General features: G+C 53.2%; 2 protein-coding genes across 2 annotated transcripts; both read left to right on the top strand.

The window, feature by feature from the left end:
* Positions 1-1,772: 1,772 nt before the first annotated feature.
* Positions 1,773-7,600, top strand: NECAP1 (NECAP endocytosis associated 1). The gene is made up of 8 exons (XM_038767847.1): positions 1,773-1,881; positions 4,812-4,912; positions 4,997-5,101; positions 5,295-5,376; positions 5,566-5,674; positions 5,766-5,949; positions 6,222-6,321; positions 6,447-7,600. Exons 1-8 carry the CDS (start codon positions 1,787-1,789, stop codon positions 6,493-6,495), a joined length of 825 nt encoding a protein of 274 aa, XP_038623775.1. The 5' UTR covers positions 1,773-1,786; the 3' UTR covers positions 6,496-7,600.
* Positions 7,601-7,614: 14 nt separating this feature from the next.
* LOC119946456 (C-type lectin domain family 4 member A-like) lies at positions 7,615-17,417 on the top strand. Its single transcript, XM_038767751.1, is given in 8 exon segments — positions 7,615-7,795; positions 10,061-10,186; positions 11,457-11,570; positions 13,031-13,132; positions 14,670-14,786; positions 15,802-15,953; positions 16,232-16,347; positions 16,778-17,417. Coding segments are annotated over 8 exon segments (1,053 nt in total). The 3' UTR covers positions 16,923-17,417.
* The last annotated feature ends 6,026 nt before the right edge of the window (positions 17,418-23,443 follow it).

Raw genomic sequence — 23,443 nt, 5'->3', positions numbered from 1 at the left:
GGACAACCTGATTGCCATGTATCCCCCCCAGGGCTTAGAACAGTGCTCTGCACATAGTAAGCGCTTAACAAATGCCAACATTATTCAATCATATTTATTGAGCGCTTACTGTGTGCAGGGCACTGTACTAAGCGCTTGGGAGGTACAAGTCGGCAACATCCAAATAGACGCAGGAGTTTGTGATATAGGATGGCAGGAAAGGGGCCGGCGAGGAAGATTTGGGAAGCAGCATGGCTCAGTGGAAAAAGCACAGGCTTTGGAGTCAGAGGTCATGGGTTTGAATTCCGACTCAGCCACATGTCTGCTGTGTGACCTTGGACAAGTCACTTAACTTCTCTGAGCCTCAGTTCCCTCATCTGTAAAATGGGGATTAAGATTGTTAGCCCCATGTGGGACAACCTGATCACCATGTATCCCCCCAGGGCTTAGAACAGTGCTCTGCACATAGTAAGCGCTCAATAAATACGATTGATTGATCGTATTTATTGAGCGCTTACTGTGTGCAGGGCACTGTACTAAGCGCTTGGGAGGTACAAGTCGGCAACATCCGAATATTCGCAGGAGTTTGCGAGATAAGATGGCAGGAAAGGGGCTGGTGAGGAAGATTTGGGGTCCACCCTAATAATAATAATAATAATTGGCATTTGTTAAGCGATTACTATGTGCAAAGCACTGTTCTAAGCTCTGGGGAGGATACCGGGTGATCAGGTTATCCCACATGGGGCTCACAGTCTTAATCCCCATTTTACAGATGAGGTAACTGAGGCCCAGAGAAGTTAAGTGAGAAGCAGCATGGCTCAGTGGAAAGAGCCCGGGCTTTGGAGTCAGAGGTCATGGGTTCAAATCCTGGCTCCGCCACTTGTCAGCTGTGTCACTTTGGGCAAGTCATTTAACTTCTCTGTGCCTCAGTTCCCTCGTCTGTAAAATGGGGATTAAGACTGTGAGCCCCCCGTGGGCCAACCTCATCACCTTGTAACCTCCCCAGCGCTTAGAACAGTGCTTTGCACATAGTAAGCGCTTAATAAATGCTATTAAAAAAAAACTTGCCCAAGATCACACAGCAGACATGTGGCGGAGTCGGAATCCGAACCCATGACCCCTGACACAGTAAGCGCTCAATAAATATGATTGATTGATTGATTGACCTCTGACTCCAAAGCCCGTGCTCTTTCCACTGAGCCACGCTGCTTCCCTCACACCGTTCTCCCTGAGCCCCCACCTTCCCCGGTAGATGCCCCCCAAACGAGCCGGCGGCCCCGGGACGTTTCTTCGGCCTGAATTCCAAGATCATCATCATCAGTCGTATTTATTGAGCGCTTACTATGTGCAGAACACTGGACTAAGCGCTTGGGAAGCACAAATTGGCAACATCTAGAGACGGTCCCTCCCCAATAGTGGGCTCACAGGCTAAAAGGTGTTTAAAAGGTCCAAGATGGCCACAGGAAGGAGGAATCCCGGATTATCTGCCAGGTTCCAAGGTGGCGACTCGGGAGACGAGTGGGGGAGCGCGTGACTGCTTCGGTCCTGCCAGGGCCCCAAGGCGGACGGGCCGCGGGTGATGGTCAACAGGGGGCGCTGCCGGCTGGGGCTGCCAGATCCCAAGATGGCGGCCGGGGCTTCTCGGCCAGGCCCCAAGATGGCCGCCAGGCCGTGTGGGCCGGGGGGGGGGGGGGGGAAGAGACAGAGAGCGCGCGCGCGCGTCCGGAAGTGTCCCCGTGATAGCGCGGTCCCCCCCCCCACCCCCGGGCCTCCCCCTCTCCACCCCAAGGCGGGAGAGCCACCCAAGATGGCGGCCGAGGCGGAGTACGAATCCATCCTGTGCGTGAAGCCGGACATCAGCGTCTACCGGATCCCGCCCCGGGCCTCCAACCGGGCCTACAGGTGCTCCCTGCCCTGCCCCGGGATACCCTCCCTCTCCCAGGAACTTCCCCTCCCCCTCCCCACCCCCGGGAGAGCGGTACCCACCGCCCTCAGGGGACCGCGCCCCCATCCTCATCATCCACTGCTGGGTAGGGACTGTCTCCATATGTTGCCAACTTGTACTTCCCAAGCGCTTAGTCCAGTGCTCTGCACACAGTAAGCGCTCAATAAATACGATTGATTGATTGATTGATCTGTGTAATTGGCTCTCTTCCTCCCTTCAAGGCCCTACTGAGAGCTCACCTCCTCCAGGAGGCCTTCCCACACTCAGCCCCTTCCTTCCTCTCCCCCTCGTCCCCCTCTCCATCCCCCCCATCTTACCTCCTTCCCTTCCCCACAGCACCTGTATATATGTTTGTACAGATTTATTACTCTATTTATTTTACTTGTACATATCTATCCTATTTATTTTATTTTGTTAGTATGTCTGGTTTTGTTCTCTGTCTCCCCCTTTTAGACTGTGAGCCCACTGTTGGGTAGGGACTGTCTCTATATGTTGCCAACTTGTACTTCCCAAGCGCTTAGTCCAGTGCTCTGCACACAGTAAGCGCTCAATAAATACGATTGATTGATTGATCTGTGTAATTCGCTCTCTTCCTCCCTTCAAGGCCCTACTGAGAGCTCACCTCCTCCAGGAGGCCTTCCCACACTCAGCCCCTTCCTTCCTCTCCCCCTCGTCCCCCTCTCCATCCCCCCCATCTTACCTCCTTCCCTTCCCCACAGCACCTGTATATATGTTTGTACAGATTTATTTATTTTACTTGTACATATCTATTCTATTTATTTTATTTTGTTAGTATGTTTGGTTTTGTTCTCTGTCTCCCCCTTTTAGACTGTGAGCCCACTGTTGGGTAGGGACTGTCTCTATATGTTGCCAATTTGTACTTCCCAAGCGCGTAGTACAGTGCTCTGCACACAGTAAGCGCTCAATAAATACGATTGATGCTGATGATCTGTGGAATTAGCTCTCTTCCTCCCTTCAAGGCCCTACTGAGAGCTCACCTCCTCCAGGAGGCCTTCCCACACTCAGCCCCTTCCTTCCTCTCCCCCTCGTCCCCCTCTCCATTCCCCCATAATAATAATAATGATGATGGCATTTATTAAGCGCTTACTCTGTGCAAAACACTGTTCTAAGCGCTGGGGAGGTTACAAGGCAATCAGGTGGTCCCACGGGGGGCTCCCAGTCTTCATCCCCATTTTACAGAAGAGGGAACTGGGGCACAGGGAAGTGAAGTGACTTGCCCAGAGTCGCACAGCTGACAAGTGGCGGAGCTGGGATTTGAACCCATGATCTCTGACTCCAAAGCCCGGGCTCTTTCCGCTGAGCCACGCTGCTTCTTCTTATTTATTGAGTGCTTACTGTGTGTAGAGCACTGCACTAAGCGCTTGGGAAGTACAAGATGGCAACATGTAGAGACGGTCCCTACCCGACAGTGGGCTCACAGTCTAAAAGGGGGAGACAGAGAACAAAACCAAACATACCAATAAAATAAATAGAATAGATATGTACAAGCAAAATAAATAAATAAATAGAGTAATAAGGGCTGGTCGAGAACGAGACCCCCCTGGACCCCCTACTCGGTCCGCAAACCCTGCAACGGAGGCCGCGGTGCTTAGATAATCATTATTCATCCGTACTTCCTGCATCTTACCTCCTTCCCTTCCCCACCGCACCTGTATATATGTTTGTACATATTTATTACTCTATTTATTTATTTTACCTGTACATGTAAAATCTATTTATTTTATTTTGTTAGTATGTTTGGTTTTGTTCTCTGTCTCCCCCTTCTAGACTGTGAGCCCACTGTTGGGTAGGGACTGTCTATGTGTTGCCGATTTGTGCTCCCCAAGCGCTTAGTACAGTGCTCTGCACACAGTAAGCGCTCAATAAATACGATTGATTGATTGATTGATTTTGAGTACAGTCCACTGTACCAACCACTTAGGAAACCCCACAGAAGCACAAGGAGAGTGTATACCCACAAGAAGCTTACATTCTAATGGAAAAAAAGAGACGCACACAAAAGCAGTGGAATTAGAATAAATAAAAGTCAAAAGGTCAATCAGATGTCCATATGAGAGTCTGCTTGGCCCATCAATCAATTATATTTGAGTGCTTACTGTATGCAGAACACTGCACTACGCGCTTGGGAGAGTACAATATAACAGACGCCTTCCCTGACCACAGCCAGCTTAGTGGGAAAAACTATGGGCCTGGGAACCCGTTACTCACCCACACAGCACTCATGTACGTATTTGTTATTTATATTAATGTCTGTCTCCCCTTCTAAACTGTAAGCTCTTTATGGGCAGGGAATGTGTCTACAACTCCATTATTTCATACTCTTCATTCATTCAGTCGTATTTCCAAGTGCTTAGTTCACTGCTCTGCACACAGCCAGGGCTCAAAAGATACGATTGATTGACTGAATGAGGGGGTTGAAAGGGAGGATACTTTAGAGGCCTGCAAAAAAGGGTCCTGCACATGGGTTGTTAACAGTGACCATTGTTTAGAGTGGACAGGGGGGTGAGGAAACTCACCTCGACCCCCCCCCCCCCCCCGCTCCACCCAAATTCCAGGGATAACATTGCTGGAGAAATCTGGCCCGTGGACGAGGAATCATCCCTTCAAAACCTGTGGGCACAATAGACATTGGACGTCTCTGGCCACTTTGGGGGCAGGGGGAAGAGGCGAGGGTGTGGGTGGGGTCATCGGCCTGGAAGGCGGAAAATCGATGGAGGGCTAGTAGTATTAGATTGTACTGGGTGTTGTGTGCTGTAGTAGGTTCAGGGAAGTCCAGAATAGCAGAGTGATCGAGCCCCAGCCCGGGGTGGGCTTGCACTCTGGCCTGGCAGGCAGCAAGGTCGCTGACCCCATTCCTGGTCCCCAGGGCATCAGACTGGAAGCTGGACCAGCCGGACTGGACAGGTCGCCTCCGCATCACTTCTAAGGGGAAGGTGGCCTATATCAAGCTGGAGGACAAAGTGTCCGGTGAGATCCGGGGACAGGGGTCTGCCTGGGGAGAGGGTCTGCCCCCTGGGAGCCCCTGTTCACACCCCCGCTCCTCGTTTCCAGGGGAACTGTTTGCCCAGGCCCCGGTGGACCAGTACCCTGGCATCGCCGTCGAGACCGTGACAGATTCCAGCCGCTACTTCGTCATCCGGATCCAGGACGGCACAGGTGAGAGCCGAGGAGAAGCCAGCTGGGTCGGGGACAGTTCTGGTCCCATCCCCTAAACCACCAGAGAAGCTTGGGGAAAGCTCCCATCCACTCAGAACTCCAGTTACTTGGAGGAGGAGGGAAGGGGATGGGGTCCTGGAGGCCATGGCCGGAGGGTTGGCCTGATGGCAGCCCCCCGGTGACCTCCTGACAGGCCGCAGCGCCTTCATCGGCATCGGCTTCAGCGACCGTGGGGATGCCTTTGACTTCAATGTCTCTCTGCAGGACCACTTCAAGTGAGTGAGGGCTGGCCGGAGCCAGGCCCGGACCCTCCTGGCCAGCTCCCGCCCCCATCTCCTCCTGAGACTGAGCCTCGGGCCTGGTTTGGAGGGTGGTGGGGAGCCGATACAGGTCCGGGTGGGGAGGGCGGCTGGGGCCAGGGCCGGGGGCAGTACCTGTACCAGCTGCTGCCCTACCTCCCACAGATGGGTGAAGCAGGAGTCTGAGATCTCCCGGGAGGCTGAGAAGCCCGACACCCACCCCAAGCTGGACCTGGGCTTCAAGGAGGGGGAGACCATCAAGCTTAGTATTGGGGTGAGTGATTTCCACATGCCCTGCGCTGCTTGACACCCTCCATCCTGCTCCACCCCACCTGACCTCCCCCCACTGTGCCCTCTCCCCACAGAACATCACCACGAAGAAGGGGGGCCCCACCAAGCCTCGGCCCGTGGGAGCCGGGGGTCTGAGCCTTCTGCCACCCCCGCCCGGGGGCAAGATCTCCATCCCACCCCCTGCTTCCTCTGTGGCCATCTGCAACCATGTCACCCCGCCCCCTGTCCAGACATCCAGCCAGGGCGGGGGCGAGTCAGGTACACCAGCCGCCGGGCCGTGGGGGGAGACGGATCAGAGGGGTAGGTGGCTGGGTCCTCAGGAGGACTTAAGGCGGGGCTGGAGCCGGTGAATCCCCGGGGAGGGTCCTCTCCTAGTCACACTGGTGGCCCCGGGCAGGGATGGGGGGCTGTCCCGGGCAGGGATGGGGGGCTGTCCCGGGGCAGATGGGTCTCAGGCCCACAATCGGTGGGCCCACCCTCTGGGGCCCTGACCTCCCTTTCCTGCTGGCTACCTGCTCTTGGCCGCTCAGACATCCTGCTGGACCTCGATGCTCCAGCCCCGTCCACCAAAGCTTCAGCCTCCGTTCCTGCAGCCCCGGACCTCTGGGGTGGCTTCAGCACAGCTGCCAGGTAACGGCTGCGGCCGGACAGGGTGGCTGGATGGGGCAGTAGGTGCGGTTGGATGGGGCTGTGGGCTGGGCCAGGCTTTGGCCCATCGTGTCCCAGCCCCTGCCCACCCACTTCTGTCTGTGCAGCCCTCTTCCCAGTCAGGCACCTGAGCCGTCCGGCTGGGTCCAGTTTTGAGCTGCGGCTGGAGCAGCTGGGATCTGATGTCGTGACCAAGAGGCTCTGCCAGCCAGTGCTGGGGCAGGGGAGGGAGCCGCCTGCTCCCCCTGTCCTTCGCCCCCTCCAGACCCAGGACCACCATCTTACCCTCTTGTCTGTCTGTCCAAGCATCTCTCCCTGCATCCGGGGTCCCCCTGGGGCCCCGAGTGGGGACCAGGGTGTTGGCACAATCATCTCTACCCCTCCCCCATCCTCCATTGTTTCTGTAATTTATTCCTGGATTCTCTCTGGACTCCACAGAGCTTGGGGTGGGGTCTGAACTCAGATTGGGTAGGTCAGGGCTAAGATGCCACTGCCCTCTCTCAGACCCCCTTTCTGAGCAGGTCAAGGCTCTGAGGTTACAGATTCCACTGGGGCAGAGGGGCACCCTTGGCCCCGCCTCGAGCTGGGGACCGAACCTCTACCCTTCTATGTTTACAGACCCGGTCCTATCCTCATCCAGCAAAGAGGTTCAGGCCCGAACTTCCCACTCTTCCTCTATCCCTTTTACATCCCCAGTCTGCCTCTATGTCCTGAGGGTCACAAGGGGTGTGGAAGCCCCTATAGCTTAGAATTTCTCTGGCCCTGTCCCCCACCCCCGTTCCTACACAGGATGCTCCATTGTGTCATTCTGCGGTTGGGGGACTGTCGCAGAGAGCGCTCCTGGCTCTGAAATGGCAATGGTGGTGTCCTTGTCCCCAAATCTGCCTGGCTGGTGGTTTTCCCCTCCTCAGCCCAGGCAGCTCCTGTTCTCTCTGTTGTCTCTCTGAGCAAAGTCTGAGCCTCCCCCCCACCACACACACACAGGATGCTGACAAACAAGTTCTTGTTCTCTGCCCACTCAGCTGCCAGCGACACTGGTTCTGTTCCTGGTGGTCCCTGTAAGTCTCCCCACCCCCAGAAACACTACAGCCAGAAGCTCCCTGTCCCCCTCATCCCCCTGTGTTCTGTCTTCAAGTCCATGTCCCCCAGATGATAATATATTCTGTATTGGAACTGCTGCAACAGGGACAATGAAGTCAAATATCTGTATATAAAGCATAAGCTGTATTGGTGCAATAAAGTCGATAAAGCTGAGGAAAAACCCAGTGGTCGGTTATGTTCACTCTGCCTATTTGCGCCTCCCCTGCTGCTCCCACCTGCTGTGAAACCCCGTCCTCCACTTCTCCAGCCAGCGCAGAAGGCAAAAGACTGCCCAGGGCTCAGTACTCCCAGTGGCCCTTCACCAGTCCCTCCCACTGGAGGGGCTACTGGGTGCCAACGGCATCACCCCACCAGTGTACCCTTCTCCAATCAATCATTTATTGAGCACCGAACTATGCTGCCTAGTGAATATAATACAACAGAGGTGGTAGACGTTCCCTGCCTACAACGAACCTGCAGTTTAGAGTGAAGGGCTCATGGGGATGAGGTGAGGTGGGGTGGGGGAAAATTTACAAAGCCCAGAGCAAACTCCATGCCAAGACACCCAGCCAAAGACAAAAGAGCATGAGCTTTAGTTGGCCCCGTGGCCAGTCAGGCCTGGGTGCTGCTTTTGGCAGCGGTGCTTTGAGGTTCCGGCTCAGCAGGTCCTGCCCACAGGCTAGGCTGAGGCCCACCTCGCCCCCTTCTCCTGCAATGCTCGGGGCACCGGGGCTGTGCTCCTCACTCATTCATTCGTATTTATTGCATGCTTACTGTGTGCAGAGCATTGTACTAAGAACTTGGGAAAGTACAGTATAACAATAAACAGATATTCCCTGCCCACAACAACCTTACAGTCTAGAAGGGGAGACAGACACTAATATAATGTCTTGCAGAACTGCCTTAGAGTAGACTCTCAGTAGCTGCATCGCATGGGGGTGACCCCTGGCACTTACTCTCGGCCCAGAATCCTTCCAACGCCACAGCCTGCTCCGCCCAAGCCGGCTTGCCGAAGGTCTCAATCGCTAACGGCTTCCTCGCCCAATGTCCCAGTGAGTGTGAGTGTAGTGAATATGTACAGTGAGTACATACAGTGGGCATGCGTTGTACATGCAGTGAATTTGTAGTGGATGTGGGTGCTGAACCCGGAGGAGGTGGGTTCTGGTGGCACTGAGCCTGTTGCTCCATGCGGGTTTGTCACGGCCAAATTAGTTATTCTAATAGACTCATTCCCAACCCAGGACTACCTGCTTCTCCCGGCTCTGCTCCGGGACCCTGACCTGCTCCCAGGGGTTCCCCCTCACCTCACAATCTGTCTCAACTTCCCTCGGCAGTTGCCCTGGAGGTGCACAGTCCCTAATTCTTCCCACCCACTTTCAGCTCTCCTGCACCAGCTCCCACGCCACAGATTGACCTTCCGCTGCTCTAGAGAACACCCCTGCATTGTGGTTCTGGAGCTTCCCCCAATTTCCTGGCCTCACTTCCTTCTCTGTGATTGTCTGATTCATTCAATCGCATTTATTGAGCTCTTACTGTTTGCAAGGCACTGTACTAAACACATGGGAGAGAACGGTATAACAACAAAAAGACTTATTTCTGCCCACAAGAAGCTCATAGTCTAGAAGGGGAAACATACAGTGAGTGCCCTCCTGAGAGCTCACCTACTCCAGGAGGCCTTCCCAGACTGAGCCCCTTCCTTCCTCTCCCCCTCGTCCCCCTCTCCATCCCCCCATCTTACCTCCTTCCCTTCCCCACAGCACCTGTATGTATGTATGTTTGTACATATTTGTTACTCTATTTATTTTACTTGTACATATCTATTCTATTTATTTTACTTTGTTAGTATGTTTGGTTTTGCTCTCTGTCTCCCCCTTTTAGACTGTGAGCCCACTGTTGGGTAGGGACTGTCTCTATATGTTGCCGACTTGTACTTCCCAAGCGCTTAGTACAGTGCTCTGCACACAGTAAGCGCTCAATAAATACGATTGATGATGATGATGATTGACATCTCACATCAAAGAGGTTTCCCCCTGAGAAAGAGCCTGAGGAGCTAGCAGAAGCAGCATGGCCTAATGGATAGAGCATGGGAGTGGGAGTTTGAAGAACCTAAGTTCTAATCCTAGCTCCTTCACTTCTCTGCTGTGGTGACAGCAAGTCACTTGGGCAAATCACTTCACTTCTCTGTACCTCAGTTACCTCATCTGTAAAATGGGTTAAGACTGTGAGTCCTATGTGGGACAGGGACTGTGTCCAACCCGACTAACTTGTATCTACCCCAGGGTATAGTACAGACATATAGTAAGTGCTTATCAAATACCACAATTATTATTGCAACATACAAATCAATGAATCGATCAGTATTGGTTGGGCAGCTTCTGTGTGCAGAGCCCTGTACTAAGCACACGTGTGTGTGAGGGCAGGGGAACACAAGCTGGTGTGCCCAAGGTGGGAGTGGAAGGCTCGGGCTGGAACAGGGGTACTCAGTAAAGGGAGAGGCCATGGGGCTTCCTCAAATGTCAGCTTGTTCCCTTTTTCCTTTCCTTCCTGTTCTGCCCCCCAGCCCAGCCCCATCCTCTCCCCCGGCCCCCCAGTTTCCACACACTCTCCAGTTCCCGAACCCCAGCTGCCACCCGGGCTCCAGACTGAGCTTAGCAAGACAGGGTCGGCAGAGAGACCGGCTTGGTGCCCAGCATGGCCTCCGAGATCGTCTATGCTGAGGTGAAGTTTAAGATGGACACCCAGAAGCTGGGTGCCCCTCCTGCTCCAGGTAAGGAAGGAAGAACTCAACTCTCTCCCTCCCCACTGGCCACCAAGAGGGTGTTGGCCTGGGGGGGAGGGGATGCGAGTGGAAGCCAGGGCGAGTGTAGGAGTGGGGGGTGATCACAGTGGCCTGATCCTTAGAGAGGTTAGTATGGGCTCTGGATGTACCCCATCTTCCTGCATTAAGCAGACCCCAGGGAAAGATGGGGCCACATCTCCAGCCCCAGGCAGGGGGCCAAGGAGTGAGGGCAGCTTGAAGGGGAGGGCCTGGGCCATCAGCTGTGGGGTGCAGGGTATGGAACACAGAATGCAGGACACAAAAAAGTTCAGTTGGGCTGATTTCTCGGCCCAGCCATTTCCTGAGGAGGAGTCGAATGGAGTAGGGAGCCTGTCTGCATTCGTGCATGAAAGTGTATGTGTATGTGTGCCATGGATTTAACCATCTCCCCCGAGTGCTATGTGCGCTACACACAGTAAGCGCTCACCTGATACCACTGATTGATCGATAAAGGGAGATGGCGAGGACAAGGTGAAGATAGGCCCCTTGCTCCTCCCTGTCCCCTATTGGGACAATCAGAGCAGAGGGAGTGGGAGGCTCTCACTCTAGACTATCAGCTCGCTGTGGGTGGGGAATGTGTGTTTATTGTTGTAATGTGCTCTCCCAAGTGTTTGGTAGAGTGCTCTGCACACAGTAAGTGCTCAGTAAATACAATTGAGTGACTGACTGGGAAGAGGATCCAGGGTCAGGGGATCATGGAAGAGGAGTGGAGCTTAGTGGAAAGAGCCCAGGTCTGGGAGTCAGAGGATCTGGATTCTAATCACCACTTTGCCACTTGTCTGTTGTGTGACTCTGTACCTCAGTTATCTCACCTGTAAAATGGAAATTAAATCCTCCTCTCTCTGACTTAGACTGTGAGCCCCATGTGGGTCAGGGACAGTATCCAACCTGATTATCTTGTATCTACCCCAAGATTTAGTATAGTGCCTGGTATATAGTAAGCAAGTGCTTAACAAGTACCATTTAAAAAAAAAAACAGGAAAAAAAAAGGTTGATCTGGGGCCTGGGGAGGGGACTATGGGGGAAGGGGAAGGAAAGGAGACCATGGGGGTGGTGGGGAGCAGGGCAAGAGTGGAGAACCTGGGGAGATGGGGAGAGGAAAGGGCCAAAGGTCAGGGGATATGAGCAATAAGATGTGGGAGGGCTAGCTCAGGCGGGCCTATGGGGAGGGGGTCTCCTTGGAGATGCACCATTGCCCACACTTGATCCTTCCCCTCAGCTCCCCAGAAGGCGACCCCTCCGCCCCTCCGCCCCTGGCTGCCGGGCCTGCTCATGGCCCTGTTGCTGCTCCTGCTCTTGCTACTGCTGCTGTCCTTTCTCGTGGCGTTTGTCGGTAAGTTCTGCCCCCTGCCCTCACCGGGTACCTCCGGTAGGACCCTCAGCCTAGTGTGAACCCACCACTTGGTCACTGACAACCTGAGGGGACCCGTACCCAGGGATCGAGGGAGCTTGGAGGGCACTGAGGGCCTGGAGGAGGAATGAGGAGCCAAAGGGAGGCACCGAGGGGCAAGGGGCTGGAGATGGGATTTGGCTGGGGGGTACCAAGAGGCTGGTGGGGTAGAGTGAGGAGTTAAAGGAGGCAACAAGTGGTTGGTGGTGAGGAGTGAGAGCCAAAGGGCACCGAGAATAAATATTCTATTTATTTTATTTTGCTAGTATGTTTGGTTTTGTTCTCTGTCTCCCCCTTTTAGACTGTGAGCCCGTTGTTGGGTAGGGACTGTCTCTATATGTTGCCAACTTGTACTTCCCAAGCACTTAGTACAGTGCTCTGCACACAGTAAGCACTCAATAAATACGACTGATTGATTGACTGAGGGGCTGAAGCAGGGCGGGGAATGAGGGACGAAGAGGGGAGCTAGTGGTTAAGGGAGGATAGAGGGGCTGTGTTCAGGAAAACCTGGTCAGAGTGGTTAAGTCTTTAAGGCCTGGCCTAGTGGAAACAGCACAGGCCTGGGAGGTAGGTGGTCATGGGTTCTAATCCCAGCTCTCCTACTCGTCTGCTGTTTGGCCTTAGGGCAAGTCACTTCACTACTCTGTGCCTCAGTTACCTCATCTGTAAAATAGAGATTAAGATTGTGAGCCCCATGTGGGACAGGGACTGTGTCCAACCCGATTTACTTTTATCCACCCCAGGGCTTAGAACAGGGCCCCACACATAGTAAGCACTTAAATACCACAATTATTATTTTTGCTATTGTTATTATTAAGCCTGGCACAAACATTTGGATTACAAAACGTGGGGTGTTGGCCCATCACTTAGCACTTGCTAATGGGATGGTTGGCAGGCTCTGCCCAGGAGAGACAAAGCTTTCCTGTGGCAGCTGGGCTGGCTCTGTTTGGGTCAGTTCCTTTGCAACCAAGGCTTTAGGGCAGGAAAAGAAGGAGGGGAGAGGATAGACGAGGGGGTAACCTCCTTCTCCTACTTCTCTCCTTGCACATCTGGGGGTGCTCTCCCCTTCCCCACAGCCTAGACGAGGAGTCAAATATTAATATAAATTACACCTTGGCCAGGGCAGGCAGGAGTAAAAGCTCCAGAGCCATCCATTCCTAGCCCAGTCCATTCCTAGCCCAGCCCAGTACTACAGGAAGGTGGTTTCTGCCCCCAAAATGACCACACAGGAAACCCAGGACCAGAATTGGCCAGGTAGTAGAGCAGCGATGGAACAGGCAGGCACCAGAGCGGGCACAGATGCCAAGGGCAGATACAGGATCCAAGTGTTTGCAGCAAGTCTCCCTAAGAAGCTCAACCCTGTTACCACAGAGAAGGAACTGACCACCCACCTTTCCCCCCAGTTTTCTATCGCCGGTCCCACCTCTGCCGGGAAGACAGATCATCTAAATCAACTCGAATCCTGTCCGAGTTCGTCTGTGCCAAACAAAGTTCAAAGACTCCAGGTATAGTCCAGAGGGCCCAGTTCCAGCCTCTTGCCAGCATCTGGGGATCCCCTCAGGATTTGTACTCAGCTCCTCAGCCAGGCTTTGGGGCTGAGCACAGTGGAGACTCATCACTAACCGGTAGCCCAGCCGATAGGGATGGGGGAAGCACAGAGAGGTGGGTTTGTCCCCTAAACTTTACTAGGAGCTGGAGCCAGGCAGAGTGTCTACCCCTTGGAGCTGCTGGGTTGGGGGAAGATTGTCTGGATCGAGGCCCACCCTGGGCCCTGCCTTTGCTCCATCCTGGGAGTGGGGGGAGAGAGGGAGAGAGACTTCTACTGCTCAAAATGCCTCCCACCCCTTTCTTCCTCCTGTGTGTGGGCAATGCACCCACATAGAGACCCAGAGACAAAGAAGTGAGAGAGACCCAGACCAGGACAAATACTTCCCCCCATAACCAGCCATAAACCAGCATGTAGTGCAGTGCACTGTACTAGTAAATTCAGCAAATAGTGTTACTACTTCTGCAGATGCACACTCACACATCTTGCACTCTGGTGTGGGGGTAGGAACCGAGGCTACAGATGAGCAGCCAACTTCCATGGGAGTGGGGGGTGGTCTGAGAGGCCCAGTCCAGGCCCTCCAAAGAAGGAAGGAGGCACATCATTCATTCATTCATTCAACTGTATTTATTGAGTGCTTTCTGTGTGCAAAGCACTGTACTAAGCACTTGGGAGAGTATAACAATAAACAGATACATTCCTTGCCCACAATGAACTGCATGCTGCCCTGGAGGGGAGCTAGGTGCCACACAGACGGCTGAGGAGAGGGAAGCTAGGTGCCACACAGACAGCTAAGGAGGAGAAGCCGCAACAGTAGGGTGAAGGATGGTATGTACTGAGTGTCCACTGCATGCAACACCCTATGCCAAGCTCTTGGGAAGTCCAAAACCAAGAAGGAACACATTCTTTGACCACAAGGAGCTTGCACTTGCCTCATCTGTATCTCAGTTTCCTCATCAATAAATGGGAATTCAATACCTGTTCTCCCTCCTACTTAGACTGTGAGCTACATATGCTACAGGGACTATGTCCGTGGCTCAGTGGAAAAAGCACGGGCTTTGGAGTCAGAGGTCATGGGTTTGAGTCCCAACTCCCCCACGTCTGCTGTGTGACCTTGGGCAAGTCACTTAACTTTTCTGAGCCTCAGTTACCTCATCTACAAAATGGGAATTAAGACTGTGAGCCCCACGTGGGACAACTTGATCACCTTGAAACCCCCCTCCAGTGCTTACAACAGTGCTCTGCACATAGTAAGTGCCTAACAAATTATTATATCATCCGCAGTGCTTAGAACAGTGACGGACACATAGTAAATGCTTAGCAAATATGATAATTACAGGTGCACAACAAATGAACATGTCTTCAAAAGCACTGAAGGTGGGAGAGATTAATTAGTCATTGGGTCTGCAGCTCCCTGGGAACCCCAGCCCAGGTCTGGAGCCCACAGGGAGCAGGAGGTGGCTCTGGGTGACCTGGTCCCTCTACTCTTCTCTCAGTGTTCTCCTGCTCCTACATCGAGACCCACCAGGAGAATGAAGACCCGCCCTCACCTCACCAATTTCCCAAGAACCAGACCACATTGGACTGCATTACAGAAGGGTCAGAGGTAGAAGGTAGGGAGCAAAGGTCACAGATCCCCCCCCCCACCCAAGCTTCCTGGGGTTCCACCCCCTCGTCCCCACCACCTTATCACCTGGATGGTCTTGGACACAGAAACTGTATCAGATGGCAATGGACAGATAAACATGGGAAATCAGCCTCGGTTCTATAGAAGAAGAGAGGGTAACAGCTGGACTGGGTATGAGTAAAGTCAGGAGAGTCGAAGCTGAGGAGCAGATACAGATTTTGAGAGTGAGGAAGAGGAATACAAGAGTCCCCAGCCAGAATTGCTGTGAGGAGTTAGAGAAACTGAGCCTTAATGAGGGGTGGCAGAGGGCCCTGAAAAAGGGTAAAAAGATGGCATGAGGTCAAGTGACCAGAGGAACATCCATGTATGAGGACCCAGTGAGCGTGGCTCAGTGGAAAGAGCACAGGCTTTGGAGTCAGAGATCATGGGTTCAAATCCCGGCTCTGCCAACTGTCAGCTGTGTGACTTTGGGCAAGTCACTTCACTTCTCTGTGCCTCAGCTACCTCATCTGTGAAATGGGGATTAAAACCGTGAGCCCCCTGTGGGACAACTTGATCACCTTGTAACCTCCCCCAGCGCTTAGAACAGTGCTTTGCACATAGTAAGCGCTTAACAAATGCCATCATCATCATCAACCGGTCCCTGCTCTGGCAATACCCAACCCGAAAGTGCCTTGAAGTGCAGGAAGGACACAGTGACCGCTGGCCCTCGGCCAAGGGGATGGGGAGAGGGGCCGAGCTTGGAGAGATGAAACTACAGCCTGGCGTGCGAGGACCAGGAAGGATCGTCTTTCTGCCAAGGAGCCCTGGGCTGGGGTATGCAGTGGTGGGAATAGACCATGGGCGGACAGGCTGGGGGTGGGGGCTGAGTTGTTGGGGGGTGGAGCCGGTGACCTTCAACCCTCTAGGTCTAAGCCATACTCCCACTGTGTGTGTATGTACGTGCGCAGGTATGTGGGAGGGGCTCACACGGTGCTATGACCTGTCTGTACTCTCCACAGGAAGAAGCTGGGACTGTTGCTCCATAGGTTGGAGGCCTTTCCGGTCCCGTTGCTACTTCATCTCCACTGACAAAATGCCCTGGGCTGAGAGCCAGCAGAACTGCAGCCAGATGGGGGCCCACCTAGTTGTAATCAGCTCAGACACAGAGCAGGTGGGGCCCATAACCTGCCCCCACCTCCTTTCACCCGGCAGTGACCCTGCATGCTGTTGGGGGGAAGCAGAGACCCCTTATACATCACAAGGCACCAGGCTCCCATTGCAGGGATAGGCCCTTATCCCATTCCCTTTCCACGACAGGGACCCAGCACTGAGTAGGAATTCTGCCTCCATGGCTCTTCACTCCCCAGTTCTCAACCCCTTCCTTCTGCCACCCTGCCCGGAAAGGCCCTGGTTCTGCTCAATCCTGGCCCCTTTTCCTTCATCACACAGAAGTTCCTGGAGAGCATACTAGATAACCACGATGTTTATTTCCTGGGGCTAACAGACCTGGAAGGTAGCAAGGACTGGCGCTGGGTGGATCAGACGCCCTATAACAAGTCTGTGCTGTGAGTCTATGTGTGAGCGGGTGGCCTGGGTGGATGAGACAACATATAAACAGTATGTTGGTCCAGGGTGGTCTGGGGGTGCAGTAACAAATCTGTACTGTGAGTCTCTGTTGCAGCTGGCCTGGGAGAAGGGAGTGGGGTGGAGGGTGGCCAGAAACAGACAGCGCTGCTCAGATACAGAACTCCAGCACGTAAAGCCCAAGATGCCTTCAGCTTCTAGAGTGACTTTTCTGGGATCAGGCACTGGAGCAAGAGGATGGGGGAGTTGGGGATAGAGGCTGGGAGAAGATGACCTAGGATGAGAGTGTGGATGGGGGAGCACTGTTGGAGCCCCACACCTCCCAGATGAGACTCCCCACCCAACTCCAGCACCTTCTCCATAACTTGTCCCTGCAGTGTCCCCCCCCCTTCCCCCTTTGTCTCCCTACAGATTCTGGCACCCTGGGGAGCCTAATTACTCCTGGGAGCGCTGTGCCTCTCTACATTGGATCAACTACAGAGGTTGGGGCTGGAATAACATCCGTTGTAATGAAAAACAGAATCGAATTTGTGAGATGGGAGGGAGCCACTTTTGACTTTCTTCCTTCAGCCCTGGAGCGGGGACTGCCGGGGAGGGGAAGAGGGAGAGAGACCGCCTATAGGTGGACACAGGGATTCCCCCCCACCCCCACCATCTGCACCCTAAATCACACACACCTACAAATTCAACTCCAGGACAGTGTCACCCCAAGAATACACCCACATAGAATTTCTGGTTCATTTTAGGGTCTGCCAGGGTTATCTTGACTGTAAATCCCCAATAGCTGGAAGGTGGAAGAAACAAGACTGAGCTAGGATTTTCTCATCAGGACAGCTTCTGCCTGCTTCCATGCCATCTCTGTCTTGCTTTCTTGGGAAACCCTCTTGCCCTATCTACTCTCTTTTTCTAAATCATATGTCCATTCAGTTTTATTTATTGGATGCCTCCTCTGTGCAGAGTGCAGTGGGAAAACCCACCCTTGCCCTTGAGTTACAGTATAATGTAGGAGGTAGACAACACAGACTTGGGATCCCAGGGACACTGATTCTATCCTGCCTCTGCCCTTTGGCTCCTGTGTGGGCTTAGGCAAGTTACTTCACTTCTCTGTGCCTCAGTTTTCTCATCTGTCAAATGTGGATTCAATACCTGTTTTCTCTCCCTCTTGCACTGTGAATCCCCTTTGGGACAGGGCCTGTGTCCAACCTGAATATCTTGTACCTACTCCCACGCTTGGCACCTCATAACAGATACACAGTTATCATACATACTTTCAGTGGGAGCACAGAGGAAAAGTACATCAGCAGCTCGTAACAACCAAGGACCAGTTGGAAAATGAATAAACCAACAGAATTACCCCCAGCCTTATACTCTGCGTTTTCAGGTGGCTGTTGGCCTGGCAATGAGGGAGGTGAGGGATTAATCAGGGAAGGGTTCCTGGACGAAATGGGATTTCAAGAAGCTTGGGAATGGGGGAGAGGTGTGATCTGGTGGATATCAGGACAGAGGAAGGTCTAGAGGAGAGTAGGTAAGAGCACCACATTTCTCCCTTACACCTGCTCTGCATTCCCCCCCGGTCATCCCCGTGGGAAGCTAACCCCACCCCCACCAAGCTCCCATTCCTAGGAGGATTCCAAGGATGACAGAGCAGTTTCAGCAAGCCTAGAGCAGCCGGTCCCGCAGCAGGGGTGGACAGTGGATGGATGAAGCGCTCAGTTTGGCTCTGCAAAGGATCCAGGGATCGGCTTACAGCCAGTTAGCCCTAGCTCCCACCCCACAGCCAGGGACTTCCAGCCTCACAGACCCTCCCCTTCCCAAGAAAAGAAGAAGAGGGACGGAGTGAACATTTTATTCCGCGTTCCACAGTGGCTTCCAAAGGGCCGGGACTAGTCAGTGGTAGGGAAGGGGACGGTGCTGTTTCCTTTGGGGAACACTTAGATCTTGACTCCTGAGGTATCAGGCCCTCACCCCACTCCCCAGCTCAGCTCCTCCATGAGATATTGTGTGTACACATACAACACACTTCCAGGCTCACACTCTGCCCTGTTCCTGCATTCTCCTTCCCCCAGGCTCCCACTGTCTGGCCGGGAGGGGCCTTGTGTACACAGGGGCTGAGGATAGGCAAGGGACTCTGCAGACCAGGCCAGGGGGGCAGTTGGGTCTGTCTACAGAATTAAGGGCCCCAGCCAAACCTGCCCCCCGAAGTCGGGTCAGAAAGAGGCAGAGTCCCTGGTCAGCGCCCCAGCTCCTGCATCCAAGACTATCTCCCTGCAGAGAAAGGGAGCCCCTACCTCACGCTTCCTCAACCCTGCCCACCACACCCACTGAGACACACACACACACACACACACACACACAGCACCCCAGGTGGAGCCGGCTCAGATCCTCATAATAATAATAATACTATTTGTTAAGCACTTACTGTGTGCCAAGCACTGTTCTAAGCATTGAACCCACAGCTGTAGAAGACACAGTGTTTGGGGCCAAAGGAAACAGCATCATCCAGGGCAAGAAAGGAGAGGATGTGGGGAATGAGAGGGATGGGACCGGCCGGACACATATGGCAGTAGACCCGAGAGGGAAGGAGAGTGTAGGGCCAGGGTGGCGCAGAGTCCAAAGCCCACTCAGGGCGACGCAGTCCTGGACTGTGGTGCAGCCCGCCAGTGGTCTAAATCCCCTGCCGCATCACGGCCCGTAGAATGTCCACCTCTGAGCTGCTCCATCGTCATCCCATCAGATCTCCTAGGAATAGAAGTGACCAATGGGCAAAGGGGTGTGCTCCAGCCAGCCGCAGAGGTAGATATTTCTTTATTATAGTGTTGTACTTCCCCAAGTACTTAGTACAGTGCTTTGCACACAGTAAGCGCTCAAATTTGATTGAATGAATGAACCCAGGCCCTGCTTCAGGGGGAACAGGCAGAGGACAAATGTGTGGCCGAGACCAAGAGAGCCCGGGGAGAGGTGGCTAGGACTTAGTAACTACTCCAGGCCAAGGCTAGCATGGGGATTTTAAGGGAGGTAAGGGGTGTGTTGTGTGGAATTATCCTGCACTCCACGTACCCCAAACTTGACCCATCCCCAGGGATCAGCTCTTACCATGGTCCCACAGGGCTCCTCTGGAGCTAGAAGAGCATCTGCTTTCTGTCTGTCTGTCTTAGGAGGTGATAGTCCTCTGGGTTGGCCCATTGGGCTGGGAGTCACAGCCGGGGATCCTGTCCTGGATGGGGGAGACATGGGTGGCTGAGTGGCGTGAGGTTGGCCCCTTCACCCCCCACCATCCTCCCCACATACCCCACCCCAGCTCGAGTACCCATCAACTTTGACCTCCACCCCATCAGCTGCCCGCCCCCTGCTCCGTTCTTACCTTGAGCTGGATTTTCCAAGAAGGGCAATGTCTCTAGCAACGTGTGTGTGTTTGTGTGTGTGTGTGAGAAACATAATCCACCTACTGCACACACAGCCCAACTACTGCACACAGACTCAACCATATAGACTGCTGCCGTCAGCCCAGACCCTCCTCTTAGGGAGGGCACAGGCTCCCCACATTGCCCAGCCTGGTGAGGGGCAAGGGAAGAGTGATCACAATGAAGGGCTGGCTGCAAGGTGAGAAAGATGGGGAGCACTAGACACCTCCAACTGGATTTGAAGCTACTCAGCAAGCTCTAACCAGATGTACAGCACCCTCATTTTGCGGCCCCTCCAGCCACCTGGGCTATAGGTAGAGATAGCAATGACTGTACGAGAAATGGTTGTTGCCCTTGGGCAGGGGTTCATAGTCTGATAAACACACAGAAGTGGTCACCCTGCCCACAGGGGGGCTCACACACTAGACAGATGGGCAGGATGGTCCAAACTGTCTGTAAGCACTCAGTAAATGTGATCGACTGGCTGTACGAACGGAACTCACAGGCGCAGACTGACAGAGGTGGTCAGTGCCCTCGGGGGGCTCATATCGGTCTCACAGGTAGATGGCCATTGTGGCCCCTCACTCTGCACTCAGAAGGCTCACAAGCTCAGATCCATGGTCAGGATGGTCCAAATTGTCTGAAAGGCGCTCAGTAAATACGATCAACTGTACGAACGGAACTCACCGACGTGGTTAGTGCCCTGGGGGGGCTCATGTCTGTCTCACAGGCATATGGCCATTGTGGCCCCTCACTGTGCCCTCAAAGGGCTCGCCAGCTCAGACATGTTTAGGATGGTCTGAACTTGGCCACCATGGGCTCGCAGGGTCAGACCAACATACAGGTTTACTGCCCTTGGGAGGCTCACAGGCTCAGACCCATAGACATGATGGTCCCACTTCTGCCCTCATGGGGCTCACAGATGTCACGGTTTTTGGGGACGGCTTCCACTCAAGAGCCATATGCCCTCTCTGGGCTCACAGGCTCAGACCTACGAACGCAGTGATCCGAACTTTGCCCTCAATCTCATACAGATAAATGCAACCCCTCAGTTCTCATCTGACAGATACATGGATGCATTGGGCTAACATGCCTTCATGGGGCTCACACTCTTAGACAAACATATGCAAGTGTTCACTCCGCCCTTGTGGGGCTACCATCTGTTCAACATGTGGCCATGGTGGCCTTGACTCTGCCCTTGGGGGGCTCACAGGCTCAAGCCAATAGATGGGCACACTGCCCTCAGGAAAAACGCACAGTTTGACAGACATACAGATAGCATGGTCTGGATTATTCTCAGGGGACAATCTCAGACAGACACGTGGATGTATTCACTCTGGACTTAGGGAGTTCATTAACAGACAGCAGTGTGAGCCACATTGTGGCTGCAGGGGACTCACAACTTCAGATACGTTGACATGTTCAGTCTACCCTTAAGTAATTCATTGACCAATGTACCCAGAAATGGCGGGCCACCCACTTAGAGATGGATGACGAAGTCACTCTACCATTGGCCAGAAAACTCAGCAACAGATGAACATACCTGTCTTTTAAGTGACTCCAAGACACATGTTTAAATCTCTGAAACAAAAGGCTGACTTTTGGTTGGACCAGGGTCAGGAGGGAGCATCCTGCTTTCATGACCAGGGCTGCTGCCCCTCCAGTGGGTTAGTAACACTGATGTGCACACCACATATTTCTTGCCTAAAAGGAGCATACAACCTGATAGGGAGGCAGAGATACTTACCAGTGGTGGAATATTCAGCTGAGTTACCCAATACACTATTACTGACAGGGATCATATACCATGTCTGTGAGGCATCACTCCAGTCACCCCCAAACCTGGAGTAACAGTACTCGAGTTTGGGGAGGATGATGATGATAAGAAATGGGATTTTAGAAAGGTGCTGATGGTGGAGGGGGCACACTGGGGAGCTCCAGCAAGAAAATAGGGGAGAATGGAGCCGAGGCACGGAGAATTAGAGAAGAAATTGGTGGATCATTGCATTACAGAGAATAAGATGATGTAACAGACAGCATTTCTGTGGGGAATCCACAGCCACTATACCAGCCCACCCTTCCAGCACCCCCAACAGAGCAGGCCCTGGGCTCTTCTTGAGTCCCATAAAGGCTCATGGAAAGCAGCAGAGACCCACTCCCTGCCCTCCTCCTAGAGCTCAGACAGACAGACAAACAGACACACATACACACAGGGATTACAGACAGTGAGCATGCATCACCTCACATAGACCCTACATGCCCCTTTTGTCCGTCAGGTCAACAGTCACCCCCAAGTCAGGCCTGACCTTCCCCTCACCCCAAATCATCTAATCCCCAAACCTTCCCCATCATTGGCCTTCACCCTCCAAAAGCAGGACAACCCTCAGGTATCCCCCTCCCAAACCCCAATCAACAGTACCAAAAAAAATCAGCAATAAGCACATCAGCAAAATAAGTAGCCATCATAACCCCAACCCCACAACCTTGCAGTTCAAGCCTCCCCAAACTCCCTGGCCCCCCACCACCCCAACCCACTCAGTAGAACCAAACCCCTCCATATCAGCCCAAGGCCCCAACCCATAGCCCAGTTCCCTTAAGACCCTAATAAGTTCTGAACAATCTCAACCACCCCCATACTATTATTATTATTATTATCATCATCATCATCATAAACACAATAGCAAGTCATGACTCCATAGTAAGTAAAAACCAAGGGGGAGCAGCCAGTAGCCACAGCCCCCCACTGACCTGGGCCCTCAACGGAGAGCCAGGCTCTGTCTCCTTCTCCCTAAAGCTCCCCGCCGCCTACCAGGCCTTTTTATGAGGCAGAGAGAGACGCCAGAAGCGCCGGGCAGGGCAGCTGAAGCCTGAGGGGTTGCAGGTGTGCCTCATGAAGGGTGATTATCCCCATCAAACGCAAAATCCCATCCCTCACTTCCTCCCCCCTCTCCCCAGCCCCACCCAATTCCCTCCCAGCCTCAATCTCACCACCGCCTTCCTCAATCCCGCCCTGCCTATCTCACAGCTGAGTCCTATATACCGCTCTGTCTGCTCCCTTGGCTCTGAGCTGTACACTCCAACCTTCCAACTAACCATCCATCAATCCATGCCCACTATGTTCTCCTCCACCCTGCTTTGTGCTATGTAGGAGGAATCAAAGTTGATCCTCTGCAGCAACTGGAAAGGAGAAAACCTCTTTTTTAAAGTTGCCTACAAAGCAGCTCCCTTAATTATAGTTAATTAGAATATCTGCTAAACCCTTACTCTCTTTAGCACTATTCTCAGGGCTGGGGTGGATACAACTTAATGTGGAAAGCAGCATGGTCTAGTGGAAAGAGCAGGGGTCTTGGAGTCAGAAGACCTAAGTTCTAACCCCAGTTCTGCTACTTATTTGATGAGTGAACTTGAACTAGTCACTTAACTCCTCTGCCTCAGTTTCCTAAACTGTAAAATGGGGGTTAAATCCTACTCACTCCTGCTTAGACTGTGAGCCATGTGTGGGACAGGGACCATGCCTAACCTGATAATAAGAAAAATGACAACACTTGTTACACAAGCCCCGGGCTTACAGTATAGAAGTGGGGAGACAGACATCAAAGCAAGTAAACAGGCATCAATATAAATAAATAGAATTATAGATGTAAGTGTTGTGGGGCCGGGAGAGATTACATAGAAC

The sequence above is a fragment of the Tachyglossus aculeatus genome, chromosome 27 (genome assembly GCF_015852505.1).
Source record: "Tachyglossus aculeatus isolate mTacAcu1 chromosome 27, mTacAcu1.pri, whole genome shotgun sequence".
NCBI lineage: Eukaryota > Metazoa > Chordata > Mammalia > Monotremata > Tachyglossidae > Tachyglossus > Tachyglossus aculeatus.
The sequence above is the reverse complement of the archived record's forward strand: the minus strand, read 5'-3'. Positions and strand labels throughout refer to the sequence as shown.